A 14,150-nucleotide genomic window follows, 5' to 3' on the forward strand; every position below is an offset into this window, starting at 1 on the left:
CTAAAAAAGTATTTTATTTTGCTTTGACTAAAGGATTATTGGAAGTAATTTTTGTTTTGTTATAACAGGTGAAGAAAAAAAAATGTTGGTTTTAAACACTAGGAAAAAGCAAAAACAACAAAATGTGGTAGCCTAAATTTGCCTTCTGCTGAAGGTACCTGGGCCCTATCCATACCTGAAAGAAGTTGGTGTAGATGCCTTGGCTTTAATGAAAACAGGCTGTTTTTACCACAACTGGTGATTCCTAGATTATGTTATGTAAATGAGTCAGAGGGCAAAGAATATTTAAAAATAACAATTCCACCTTAAGGGCTAAGTGCTCTTCTTCTCATTCAAGGTGATAGTTGTTATTTAAACAGAGGTGATGTTCATGGCAACAAGATTGGCAGAGTTCAAGGAGTCCTTGGACAGCCCTCCCGGGCAACATGGTGTGATTTTTTGGGTGGTCCTCTGCAGGGCCAGGAGTTGGACTCAGTGATCCTTCTGGATCCCTTCTAACTCATCATATTCTATGATTCTATGATACTTTTGCTTGGTTTGGTTAATGATAGCCAGGTTTAGGCAAACCTGGGTCTGCTTGCTTGCTGTTCTGGTTCCAGGAAAGATGCTTCACAGAGGCTTTGTTTCCATCTCTCTGTGGTACCTGTTGTTCTGGTTTGTGCTGGTATCAATAGGGATTCACTCATGTTCCCAGTGAGAGCTGTTGTTTTCCCCATTACAAGGTGACATGTGACACAAGAGTACCTAATCCTCTTAATTTGCTTTAATTTCCAAGGTGCCTCTGTGAATTTCCTTTATCTGTTGAATACCATGCTACCCTAGAGTATAGTGAAAGTTTCTGCAGGCGGTAGCACAAGATGCAAATTTTTACTTGTGCCTTCCCATCTTTTCCTTGTGTACCCCAAATTAATTAGAGAACCAGGTGCTCCTTATTCCTTTTCTCATCCCATCAGTCTAAGCTGGCTGGGCAGGCCGTGCTCCCAGGACCCCAGACCAAGCTCCCATTGCCTCCCTTGCTTCCCTAGTGCACATAGGTGTCTGTCCCAGGGGAACGGGGAAGGGTTGGCAGTGGAGGAGCTGGAGAAACAAGAGAGCTTTCTCCTCATGCTCTGGAGCTGCTCACACATTCAGAGAAAGCCAAAGGCTCACAATGAGACAGAAAGGAGGCAGGGGAAGGGTATATGTGTGGGTTGTGTGTGCAATGCTTTCTTCCCACTCTCCACTGAGCCGTGACCTGGTTTCTCCAGGAGATGCCTGCTGTTTTCTTATTTTCCAAGCAAGTTCCTGAGACAATGCTTTGCATGCCAAACAGGGTCAGCCCCTCACATAGGGAGGGTTCTGAACTGAACATGCAATTCCCTTTCCATCTTCTCTACTGCCTCAACTTTCCTGTTATTTTTCTTCTTTTCCCTTTCTTTGTTCAAAATGAGGAGAAAATTCTCATGTGCATGGAGAGGAAAAAAAAAGGGGAACTTCCACGGGTTGTTACATGAAATTTATTGCAGTGCCTGCTAGACACTAATTTTTTATTGTTTTTGTTATATCTTGACAGAATCCAAGAAGAAGAAAAAGGAAGGCAAGAAACAAGAGAAGATGCTGGATTAATGGAGTCAACCTGGGCAATGTGAGAAAGGGACATCAGCAAACATGATCAGTTAACAGTTTCATTTATACCTAGGCATCTTATCCTAAAATTATTTATAGCTTAATGGTACCATAGAAGGAGAAAAGCAAACACACAAAAAAATCCTTTTTTTTTATATTACTTTAGTATTTTTAATGTATAACCCTAACAACAACTTTTAGAGGCCTGTAATAAAGGACTCCAAACTCATTTAGAAAATTATTGTATATTGAAAATGTAGAGGTTTTTAATTTTTTTTTCTAAAGTCTTGCCATAGGTCTCAGTCTGGTAGTACATGCAAGCAGAACCTGAGCCTGTGTGGGGCTCTGCTGAAGCCAGTGGTACCCTGTGTGAACATAGCAATCTGGCTGGATGCATTTATATTTAAGATTGGGATCTTATATCTGAAAAGTTGAGTCCTGTTTCTTAATATCTGATTACATCTGCATAATTGTATGAAACTGTTTGTTTAAGGAAAGGATGGGGGCATTTTGTTGAGTATTTACAAGTATGGGATTTTCTTGGATGTGTGCTTAATGCTCATTCCAAAATGTCACCATCTACAGGTAAAAACCAGTAACACTCCTTTCCTTAACCATATTTTGAATGTTGGCAGTAAATCTAAAATCTTTCAACAACTGGACATAAAAGAGTCCTATTTTTTCATGATTTCCTAGCAATGATTTTTCAAAGTGGAATGACGACAAAACTTTCCACTTTTCAGCATATCAGTGTTGGTGGATGGTAGTGTCCTCCATTTCACCTATAAAAGCTGAAAAATGCTGTATTTTATTTGCTCATTTTGACAGAAGGGGGAAAATAATTTTCATAGAAGATCTAGTTGAAATTGTTGTGATTCTGCCTAACCCAGCTCTCTTTTGTATCAGTGGCAAAATTCCTCTTAATCTTAATTATAGGTGGTTAAAAACCAGGATGTCTGGTGGGAAATAAAAGGAGAAATCTGTTTGAAAACCACCAGAGGTAGTTCATATTTTTGACCAAAAAGGGGACAATTTGTGGGACCTGAAACAAAGAGGAATGAAATAATTTTTGGTTTATCTTTCAGTAAAACAGAAGGGAAATACAAAGCAAGTATTTTTTGCTTTCTTCCACTTTTATATAAGCAAAAACCCTTGGGAAAAGCTCAGTCAACATAAAATTAGTTGTGATATTTTTTTTTAATATAGTCTGCAGGGGAAAAAAAAGATAAAAATTACAACCAGCTGTTTTTCATTTTGTTCAGTTTTACCTGATTTAAATGATTCTGAATCCTAAGGGAAGTCACAAAGTAGAAAAAAGATCTGACAAATGGCTGGTCTGTCTCAAAGTAAAGGGCTGTTTAACAAGCTGACAACAAGCAGACCAAAATTTTTAGAGGAAACATAAGGGATTTCAGTGCCCAGATAAAGTTCAAAATCAGACTTCAGAATTCTAAATGTTAAAATTCAGCAGCAAGAAATAAGCTTTGCTGTTTGTGTGGGCTGCGAGCTTGCCTGCTGGTCAAGAGAAGCAGTCTCCCCTGTACTCCTGCATGGTACCCACTCACTTCAGTGAAGCTGCAGCAGGCTGTGTTCATCTGAGTAAATCACATTTCTCTCTTGGGATTAGCCTGTAGACAAGCAGAGTCTTTTTCTTTTCATACTAACATCACTCCCCTTTTCTATGAGAAAGAATTGTAACAACTGTAGAGCTTGCCGTCTTTTTTCTCACACGGAGGGTACAGCTGATCTGGACTCACAGTGAGGCAAGTCCTTCTGTTCCCAAACACTCCTGAAGCCTCCTAGCCAAGGCTGCACATAGCTTAAGGTAGACTAGCCTCACAATTATTTCCCAGACTCCTTGGGTGTGTTTTGCCGTCTGTGTTGATGTCCTTGTTATTTTGACCATGCTGTTAGACATACCTGAGTCTGTGGTATAGTTAAAAGTGTCCCCCACACATGGTGGAGGTGCAATGACCAAATCTAAAATCATAAAGGCTCATATTTAGGTGGTTCTGGGTGCTATTTGGTTTGTTCATGGTCTAATCAGGTCTACCTGTGCTCGTGCCTCAGACTTAAACTAATGGTTTGGTAGGTCTGGTTGAAAGCAAAGGGAGAAGGAAACTTTTTTTCACTCACCAAAGGTTTGTCTGTCTACATGCTGCATCAGTTCACTTGAAGTGGCTCAACTTTGAGTGCCAACACTGTTGCACCATTGTCTCACACTGGTTAATCTAGTCCATGTTTCATAGGGAGCTGGCTGGAACTGGGAATGATGTTGAGATCAACATTTTGATTGTTGTTTAGCAAATCTTAGATGTGACTTCTTATTTCCACCTCAGTGAGTATAAAGAAAATAAATTCCCCTGTGTTTCCTCTGATGCCTCATGGTCCTTTTGTTTAACTGCCCATCTGGCTTGTTAAAGGAACATTCCTAATGGATTTTGAAGGAAGCCAGTCAGGTTCCTGTGGTGGCATAGAGCCTTCATGGAGAGAGTTTACAGAAAACAAGGATACAAAACAAAAAATATCATGTTAGGACCAGAAGAAAATTCAGCAAAGGGTGTGAAATAGGAGAACATTTCTTCTGTATGACTTATCCACATATGTTCATATCTATATTGGCATCTTATTGTTGACAGCAATTAGAGTAATAGTTTACAAGCTTACAATGCAAAAAATTTCCAATAAGCCAGAAGAAAACATTCAGTGGAACGTCTAGCTATGCAAGAGATGATAAAGTAATTTATGACAGAACACAGAGGAAGATTGAATAGGTCAGTCAGGTCAGCTCTAAAAGGAGGCTCCCAGTACCTAAAAGGAGCCCTTGTTTCACTAGTGACGTTATCAAGAAAGCAAAAGGCAAGATTCTGAACAAAACCTCTTCCCACTCATCTTGATCAGTTTCTACTTCAGTCATTCTGAAACTTCTCCATAATTGCTTTCTAATCTTCTACCCTCCCTGCTTTAGGAGGGCAAGCTGGTCTGACAGTGCTGTGGGAGCAGCTACTTCAGATGAAAAACGTGTTTACCCTCTTGGTGCTATCCTATTACAATGAAAAATCACTTAGCATAGATGTGTTGCTTACCTAGTTTAATGGACAGAAATTTGTTTCATGAATGTCCCTCTCGAGGAGTGGTTTACATCTTCATTTGCTACAGCTGTAATGGAGTATTGGGGGGGTGATAAAAAACCCCCAAATGACAGCCTTTTTCTGAGTGTTCAAATCTATTATAAAAGAGATGGGTGAGTTGCTGAACATCAGTGATGGATGAATCTGCATCCAGATTCTGGATTCCAGTGAGTTTAAACCTGAATATATTTGGGTTTATCTCCGTTCTCTTTAACTAAGCTGAGGCAATGCTGCTTTCAGTTAGGCCTGTCTGTATCTTGATTTAAAACAGTATTTGAGGACTGGGACATTTTCTGACTTAGACTGGTCTTCTGACAGAAATGTCCAGGTCAGCCTGGCCTATTCAGCAGTCTGTTAAGTGCAGCAAAACTTCTGGGCAAGGCTCCAGGAAGGGAAAATGTTTGTTGTACATGCAGGTAGATACTAAATTGTAATTTACTGATTTTCATCTTCTAATTCCATAATGACATTCTGGGCTGAACTGCTTTTCAAAGGAGAAAGTTAGAAGAAATGAAAGAATAACAATTACAAAATGCATAAACAGGCTGCTTTGGAGAGTCGGTTAAGAAAAGAGAGATAGGAAATCAGGAGCATTTTATACAAATTTATATTGCCTGTTCCTTACATGCAAAAGGCAGAAGTCCTGGTTGGCACATTTGTTTTTTTATGCTTTCCCTGACTTGTGCCTTAATGAAAACGAAACAAATGTAAAGTGTTACAGAGAAGTAAAGTCCCACTTCAGCCTCAAAAGAAAGTGTTGAAGTGCAGACAAAGTCAAAAGGAGACAATAGTATACAGGCTAATGTCAATGTTGAGGGTGGGACAACAACCTAATTTTCCCTCAAGTCCAGGAACTGCAGCAACATTAACAATGTAAACTCACCACTTTTCTAACGCAATATATTGGTGAGGTGGACACCATTTTGATATCCCGCAGCAGTGGGATTTCATGTTTCCACATGAAAAATGTCTCCCAAATCATCCAGAGGGGATGCAGTATGTCAGTGGCGGGAGGTGTATTGTATTCAGTCCATTTTAATTCTCTAGGACAGCACTTCTCTGAAGCTGAGACTGAGTTCTCTCCTTTGCAGAGACAGATTATACCTGTTGCCTGCCTTCCCACACTTCTCCATAATTTTGATAGCATTTATTCTGCCAATTCTGCTAAGGCACTCTTCTTCTCAGTTAAACTTCTGTGGAAGTTGATGATCTTTCCTCATCCTTGAGACTATATTCTCCATGTCTTCCTGGATTGTTGCAAAAAAGCCTCAGGAAGCCCATACCACACATTTCCTCCAACAGTGTCCTTCTGAAATTAAAAGACGCAGTAGCAACTTTTTAATCACTGTATGACAGTGAACAAGGAAGTATGATAATGAGCAAAGAGAGTCCCTGGATTCGCTAGGAGAATAGATTGCTGGTGAAACTTTCCTCATAACTTGACCACAATTGTCATGGCTCCCAAGGGGACAGAAATGATCAAATGATCATCTCAAAAATTAGAGACATTGATGCAGGAGTGTCTGTCTTCAAACAAAAAACCACAGAAAACAGAAAACCACCTTAACTAGATAAATAGCGACAAGCAGCTGTATCCTTTACCACTGTCCTCTTTTATTATCAAGTTGTTGTGGTGCATAGAGTTTCAGGGATAGTGAAAGACTTGCCTGAGCAGGTATAGAGTATGAAGAGAGCCTCTTCCACCCATGGAGAAGATGTAGGTAATCTCATTCATAGGAGCATCAAACTTTGCTTTTGGACCAAAACTAAACAATGCTGAAATCAAATAATTTTCCTAATGGCCCCTTTCTGCCACTCTTCACAAATGACTGACTGTCTTGTGGCCTCATCACTCTGAACTGAGCAAGAATCTGGGAAAGCATGAGAATTCAGCTATATTCAGCTATTATCTCATTGGTGGGATTGTACAATCCTTTAGCCCTTTCTGCAGTTTGCCATTTAAATTTGGATGTCTTGGAGTCCCAGATGGGTAAAGAACTCTGTAAGTATCTCCTAGCCTTTAAAACACTTGGCTTTGAGTGAGTTGTATAAGCTCTACCTACAGATTTGACTCCTTTCTTAAAAAACCCATGATAACAAACAAAACCCGCAACAAAACTGAAAACACGTCCAAAGAGTGGATTTATTGATGAGCTAAAAACGGAGGCGCAGAAGTATTCCCATTGCAGAAGATCACTGAAAGTTGCAGAAGATCATTGAAAGTTAAAGACTGTACAGAACCTTTAACCCTGAATTCAGTGATGGAAAGCTAGGAAAGTGGGCTGCCTCTGCAGGGCTGTTTTACGCACAGCCAGTTTAATTCAATTAATTTTGCTGTTTGAACTCCCTCGCTCTATTCTATCTGGCAAGAAGACATTATTTAACTTTTCTTATTATCATTCATTGCACTCCCCATATTACAATCATGTAGTTAATGTAGACTTTTACAGCTGGAGGAAATGGCTGTGATAGTCCAGAGTGTGTTGTGGTTGCTGAGGTGGCCTGAAGCAGAGACAGGCTGCAGCTTGGCGCTAGAATCCACCTAATGCAGATGTCAGCATCAGACACAGCAGCTCTCTAAATACACACACATGCATACTGCATATATGTATATACACACTATATATACATTCATACATAGGGGAAAACTCTAGAAAGGTGCATGCATAACTCTAAATGTGAATCATGACCATTGCTGCCACATTTTCAGGCTGCGGTTGAAATGAAAGAGCTTTTTGTCCTGAGCTGTTGTTTAAGTGAGGATACACAAGTAGGATGAAGAGCTAGATTTCTTCCCACTTGCTAGCACTTCAGTTTAAGGATAGCTGTGTCCAAGGGAAATGCAAAACACAAGCCAATGTCATGGCCAAAAGGACTTACTACCACAGTGATGTTCTTTTCTGTCACACCAAGTACACACAAGGGCTTTGCTCAAAGCTTTGAAGTGGACGAACTGCTTCAGTTAATTGTGAACAAATAAACACAGACAGGAAAAGTCTTTCTCTGCCAATAAACAGTGAGGAAAATGAGTAAAATAAGATGGAAAAGTAACAGTAAGAGAGAAATCATATTAATTCTTGTAGTTTGAGTGGTAAAGCGAAAGGAGAAATTAAAGTCAAATAACAAAGCCTGAATATCATGTTCAATGGATTTCTAATTCTGTATATATCTATTAAACCAGTGCTATATGATATCTTCTTATGGGTTATTTTCTTTTCCTGTTCCTTTTCCTTGTTTTTCCAGTTTGTATATTGATTTTGTAAGCTAGCAGTGTGTTACCTTTTCAATTTTTTAAAACTTGTATGAAAGCCATATATCCATATTGTAGAACAAAAGCATTAATCCTGTAACATCCCTTGATATTTCCTTTAGCTCTGTGGGATTTTGGGGGGCTCTAGCAAATGTATATGTTTACCAATTGTATCAGCGTAATTTACTTGCTCTTAGTGGCGATAAAGAATTAAATAAACTAATACACAGAAGCATGGTGTTCTCATTTGGTTGTGGAAACGGTTTCTGGTGTTTCTTAAATTAATTCTAAGTATATAATGGTATCTCTTTATTATACTAGGTTTTTTTGGCTGTAGGTGGGGCTTGTCACATGAACAGATCTGTAAATTCTGAAAAAGTTTTAGTCTGTAGGAAAGAGGTCTGCCAGAAAGTGAATCTAGCAGGAAACATTTCTTTGATTTGTGCCCACTAAAGCCTGTCTGTCCCAATTTCCTGGCACTTTTCAGTTATTTTAAGCAGCTTGTTTCAGTATACAGTTATTTCAACCTGTGTGACATTGACACAATGATGGATTACAGATGAAGAGATTGATTTTTTTAAAAATTACACTATCAGGTGTGCAGTGGTAAGCCCTCATTCCCAGCCTTGTCATGCTCAGCTGTTTAACAGTAACTTTAATGTGTGTGTGTGTTTGGTGAGAAGTGATTAAGACTCAAGTGTAGAAAAAAGAAAGTGCCTGCATTCCAATTTCTCTGTTTTTTTCTGTGTCCAACTATTAGTTAAAATCTTAGAATAATTAATTAATTACTCCATGAAAACCTTTCCATCAGTCACTGCCAAAAGAGGGAGATACTTCACATTTTTTACAAGACAAGAAGATTGATATAGGCTTCTAAAATTGTTTGGAAGAAAAATAAGTATTGTAAGGTATAAAAACTGACAGTACATTCTTCAAAGCACTAATGGAGTCAAAAACCTAAATCCTATCCTTGAAAAGGAGACCAAGTACTCACTATTGTTTAATTACAAAAGAAAAATGTTAATTCCTTTTCTTACAAAAGAAAAATGTTAACGCTGCTTGGCAGTTAGTTACAATTTTAGCTTACAGGGTAGTGAGAGAGTTTTAAGATGCTCTTGTACTTCCATGTGAGGAAGTACTGGTCCTGTCAGTAAATGTGAGCTGCTCAAGGAGTGTGTCAAGTCATGCTTAGCTTCCCTAAGCTTCATCATGCTGGAGACACAGTTCTGGATTTCTTGTGTCCTTCCCACCTCTGTCCTCAGATACTGACTGACCTATAAACATGGAACAGAGCTTTTACAGCCATTCTTTTCGGTTGGGTTGCTTTCCTGGAACAGGGTCTTAGGACCTTTTTGGTTTGTTATGTATGGATTAGATGAATGGAGAGGACTTCATGTAGAAGAGACCCAAGTTCTGCTACCACTTTGTCCTCCAAGCTTTTGGGAATGGTGTTTTGTTAGGTGGGTCTGGATGGAAGGAGGACCACCAGAGGTGAGTGGGGTGAGATGTCTGCAGGCAAGTATCTACTAGCAGCACAAAGCCTCTTTGAGACCTTTAAGACCCCAGAGCTGATCTACTGCACTACTACAGCTGAAGTTCAAAGGCTTTTTGCACTTCATCATCCCTCTGCACAGGATAGACTTGTGATTAAAACTCAAATGCATGATAGTTGCCCTCACACAGAACAGAGACACACTCACTTCATCCCTTGCCTTGTAGATGATGCAGCAGCACCTGATTTTCACTGAGAATTTGCAAAATGAACTCCTCTTGTTCAGGATGAAACTTTCTCACAAAATAGTAATCCAGGTTTTTGTCCTTTATTTTTTTATGGTGATATGGGAATTTGCCTACATGAGATTCTCTGTTTTTCTTAGTTATCTGGTACTAATTTTCTCCAGTGAAACCCAAATGGAAGAAAAAAGCCCTGTAATCTTGTAGTAAAACACAATTCTATTATAAAATCTTCACTGGGAGCATTTCTGAAGAAAGATTATTACATTTATGGCCAAATGAGATTTGACATTAAATATAAATATGCATACACACAGAGACTATCTTTTACAGATAAATATCTCCATCCTTGCTGGGTACCCTGAGTTACAGAAGGCTTTGTTGCTGCTACACAATCATCACTGAAATTATTGCCTCCATTGGCAAAGAATGTTTTTTGTTTGTGTTTATTTAGTCTCTGCTTTCTTAGTTAACACTTTTCACTTACTGCTTCACACCATTTCTACCACAGGAGCAAAAGATGAAATCTTGGATCTGAAAAGGTCAGTAACAATTTTTTTTGTTCTGTTTGACTACATAAAGCCTTGCAAGACCAAAACAAACCCAAAAAATCTGTCTTAAAAAGATTATTATCAGTTAATCAACAGCTGTTTAAGAATTTTTATTACTGGTGTTTATTACTGCATTTTCTGGAGGCAGAGTAAGAGAAAAGTGTTTTATGTTGGGAATGGAGGAAAAGCAAAGGTCTTTCCATAATGATAATTCACTTTCATACCCTTGCATTTTGAGATACAGACTTTTTCCCCCCCCAGATATAAAATTTTAAAACCCTACTGTTCCTAGTAAAAGCATTCTGCACCTGTATAATTATGTGGGGGCTTTCTGGCCGAAAGCTTTTTTATTACATTGATTTTTAAAATTTTTATGACTCATTACAGTTCACTAGAGATGCTCCTGGGATCTAGATGTTCAACCTTGGTCAAGTGCAGTGGGTGCTGCTTCAGGGTGCACAGTGGGGCTCAGTAGGATGAAGTGGCTGCCCAGGGATGTGCTTGATGCTGTAGGAATCTCCAGCTGGAACGGTGAACCAGCTTCCAATTCCTCCTCAAAGCATTTGTGGTGCAGGTACTAGCCAAAGAGATGTAACACAAGGACGTGTTATCCCTATTGTTTTCTCCTTCCTTTCTTTTATTTCTTGCTTGTTTGCTTTCTTTGTTTCCTCCACTTTTTCCTTGGGCTTAGGACTCACACTGCTGACCTGGAATTTAGAAGTGATTACCTGAGAAGAAACGTGTCCATGATGTCTGCAATTACATGGAGTCACTGTTGTAAATAGTCTTCAAACTTCTCTGGGGCTAGAAGATATGGGAAGAAATTCTGGGAAGAAGTGGTTTTGAAAAGTGGGAGTAGAATCCCTGGCATAAAGATCAACACAACAGAAAACGGTATGTGTATTAGAAAAAGACACAAGAAAGGACACAGACTGGGGCACTGAAGAAACCTGTCCCAAATACAGGTTTGCCTGGGTGGTTGCTGGAACTGGCTGCAAGGTAAGTCAAGTATATCTGACATATAAAAATATATAGGTCATATATATATATATATGCACACACACAGACACACACATTTAGTATATCTGACAAGATATACTAAAAAGGATTTATGTTGAATTCAGGACCTGATTTTGGATATATTCCAAACATGAACTGGCCCATTTTCAGCATGGAAAATTGTGTTGAGACTTATGATATAATATGCAATGATCCTAAAATACGTAATATCTCAGTCCTGTAACAATTTACATGAGTGCTGTGCACGTAGTCCTACTGACTCAACAGGACACTTCCCAGTGCCAAAAGGGGTGGCAAGACCAGGTCTCCATTTATCCTTAGCTGGGAATGAAGTTCCACATTTGTTCTCTTTGCTTCTGTCCTCCTTTGCTGACAGGGGTCCATCACACCCCCTCTGTACCTGAGTGTCTCAGAGACAAAACATACACTCCCTCTGATAAACACTGTTTTGTAAGTAGCTGAATTTGAACTGGGCCTGGGTTATCACAATTGCTACTTGCTGTCTTATCAGGAAAGCTCCCTAAATAAGCTACTGCTCTATCTGCTCACATGCAAAAGAAAAAGGCCAGTCAATTTTTTTTTCAGTGCAGGGTGCCCTGCAACCTTTCACATAAGGGTCGCAATAAACTGGTACAACAGAGTAAGAAAAAGGCAATGGAAAAGGCATCCCCCTTCCTACTTTGTAGAATTTATGCTACAGGTCTCTAGAGGCTTCATCAAGGGAGATGAGAAATAGTCTAATCTTAAATCCAGAAATATACTTTACTTGCTGTTGTTATTAGCAGTAATTACAAAACTATGTAACAGCCATTATTGTGACTTATGCTGCAGTTTAGTGATGCACTCTCAGTTAACAGTTAACACCTTTGATTCAGAGATTTTCATGCAGTTTGGGAGTGCTCAGCACCCACCACCCCTGTGTGTGGGGTCAGAGGTTAATCTCAGAGGCTGTCCTTAAGCTCCCTCTGTAGTCAATGGAGTATGACAAGTCCATTCAGAAGGTGATTCAGACTAGAGGGCTAGTTTAGCAAATCTGAAAGATGTCACAAAGGGCCTCTTTCCTTGCTAGATGCTGAGGGAGCTTAGGGAAATGAAGTGTATGAGGATGACTGGGGTTTTGCTTGGTCGTTTGCCTTCCAATAAGGTTGCAAGCTGCTAAACTGGAAGGCAACACTTCAAAAGTGTTTAGGAATTTAAAAACTAAAATATCTTAACAACTCTCAATACAGGGACTCAAATGTGTAAAAGGCAAGTGGACTACAGCCATGTATTATGTGAGTGAATTTATCTGAAGTCCCAGCACAAAACTTCCCTGCCAGATGGGAAGGACTGCCCATGCAGCACAGCTGGGAGGGACCAGAGAGTGTGAGAGAGGTGACAGTGGAGAGCTCACTGCTCCTCCTTGGCCCTGGTGTTGGTATGGAGGAGAGGGGAGACAAAGTCCCTGCTTTTGTTCCCTTTTCCCCAGTGGAAGGAGGGAGGGAGGCTGAGCCATGCTGCTGGCGAGCTCCGGGCGCTTTGTGGCACACAGCAGGTGCGAGGGGAGCTCCTGTCCCTGGGTAAATGCGCGGCTGGGCGCGGATACCCCGCTCCTTTCATGGCCCCCTGGGAACCAGGGCAAAGCCGCATTTCTCAGCAGCAGGCCAGGAATTCCTGGAAACAAGTGAGCACAGGAAGGGGCCATGGAGGGAGAATGGGGATGGTTTGGGAACGGCTCTGCACGACCACTCATCTCACTTTTCCCCCTGACAGATCTAGGGCTTCATCTCACAAGGCGATCAGCATCTCCTGAGAGACCTCAAACCAGTACCTTAACTACTTTTCTCTGTCAAAAGCTCATCTGAACACCTTTTAAATTCTTCAGTTGCAAGGGGCTACATAAACTTAAACACAATTATCCTGGCACCCACAGGCCCCTCTTCTGCACACCCCAGTTCCTCACTTGCTCTCTGTTTGAGGCGGGTGAGCTGTCGCCACCTGATGCTCTTCCCCTGCTCCCATATCAGCAGCTGCACTGACAGGAGCCCTCAGCCAAATGCCTGGCGTGTGGGAACCTCTGCCAGGACAAAATCACATATTTAGCTCTCTGTGCCAGTGCCAGCTGGGAGGTGTGAACGCCAAAGAGAGCAGGCCTGGGGCTGCAGCTGGCTGGCCGTGCTATTGATCCAGAGGGTCAGCCAGTGTCAGAGAGCCTTGGAAAAACAGAGAACCATAGAATCACTGAGGTTAGAAAAGACCTTTTATATCATCAAATCCAACCGTTTAATCTGGAAATGCCACATCCATGAGTTAGAGCAGAAGGCTTGGGGTGCTGAATTTGCCTCATGCTTTATAGAGTAGGTCTATAAAAAAGAGAAAGGGTGACTTTTTATGCAGGCAGATAGTGATAGGTCAAGTGGGAATGATTCTAAACTAAAAGAAGCTGCCTTTAGACATGCAGAGACACTCCGTACATATCCATGGAAAAAGAAACAACTGTGTGTGTAAGAAACTGATTTTTTGTATTGCTAATCAGCATATAATTTAGGAACTACTAAACTGACATTCCTACAAGTCACAACTTTCTATTCACAAGAAAGTCTTTGGCATTGAACCACAGCCGTGCTGTGGGAACAGAGTTGGACAATTAATGGATGTGTTTGGTCATTTTCAGTCATTCCACCCCAGTGACAAAAAAGGATTGCCACTATCTACACCAGAAAGTCAGCTTGAACTATGTGAGGAAAGGACAAAATGAGAAATCATGAATAAATACAGGATAAGAAAGGTGGCAGGTTCACAGTGAAGTGTGCAAAGAATATGAGCCACAAACTTTTAAGCTTTGTTTACGGTTTGGAGAAGGTTTTGCCTCGCAATTTG

General features: G+C 40.4%; 1 protein-coding gene across 1 annotated transcript in view; it reads left to right on the top strand.

The window, feature by feature from the left end:
* The window catches only part of PTN (pleiotrophin), a 77,654-nt gene extending 69,436 nt beyond the window's left edge, over positions 1 to 8,218 (top strand). The window contains exon 5 of the mRNA XM_041398708.1: positions 1,553 to 8,218. Within this exon, the coding sequence (XP_041254642.1) occupies positions 1,553 to 1,605 (53 nt within the window). The 3' untranslated portion in view covers positions 1,606 to 8,218. The remainder of the gene's footprint in view (positions 1 to 1,552) is intronic.
* The last annotated feature ends 5,932 nt before the right edge of the window (positions 8,219 to 14,150 follow it).

The sequence above is a fragment of the Onychostruthus taczanowskii genome, unplaced genomic scaffold, assembly GCF_017590055.1.
Source record: "Onychostruthus taczanowskii isolate IOZ18803 unplaced genomic scaffold, ASM1759005v1 scaffold15, whole genome shotgun sequence".
NCBI classification, from domain to species: domain Eukaryota; kingdom Metazoa; phylum Chordata; class Aves; order Passeriformes; family Passeridae; genus Onychostruthus; species Onychostruthus taczanowskii.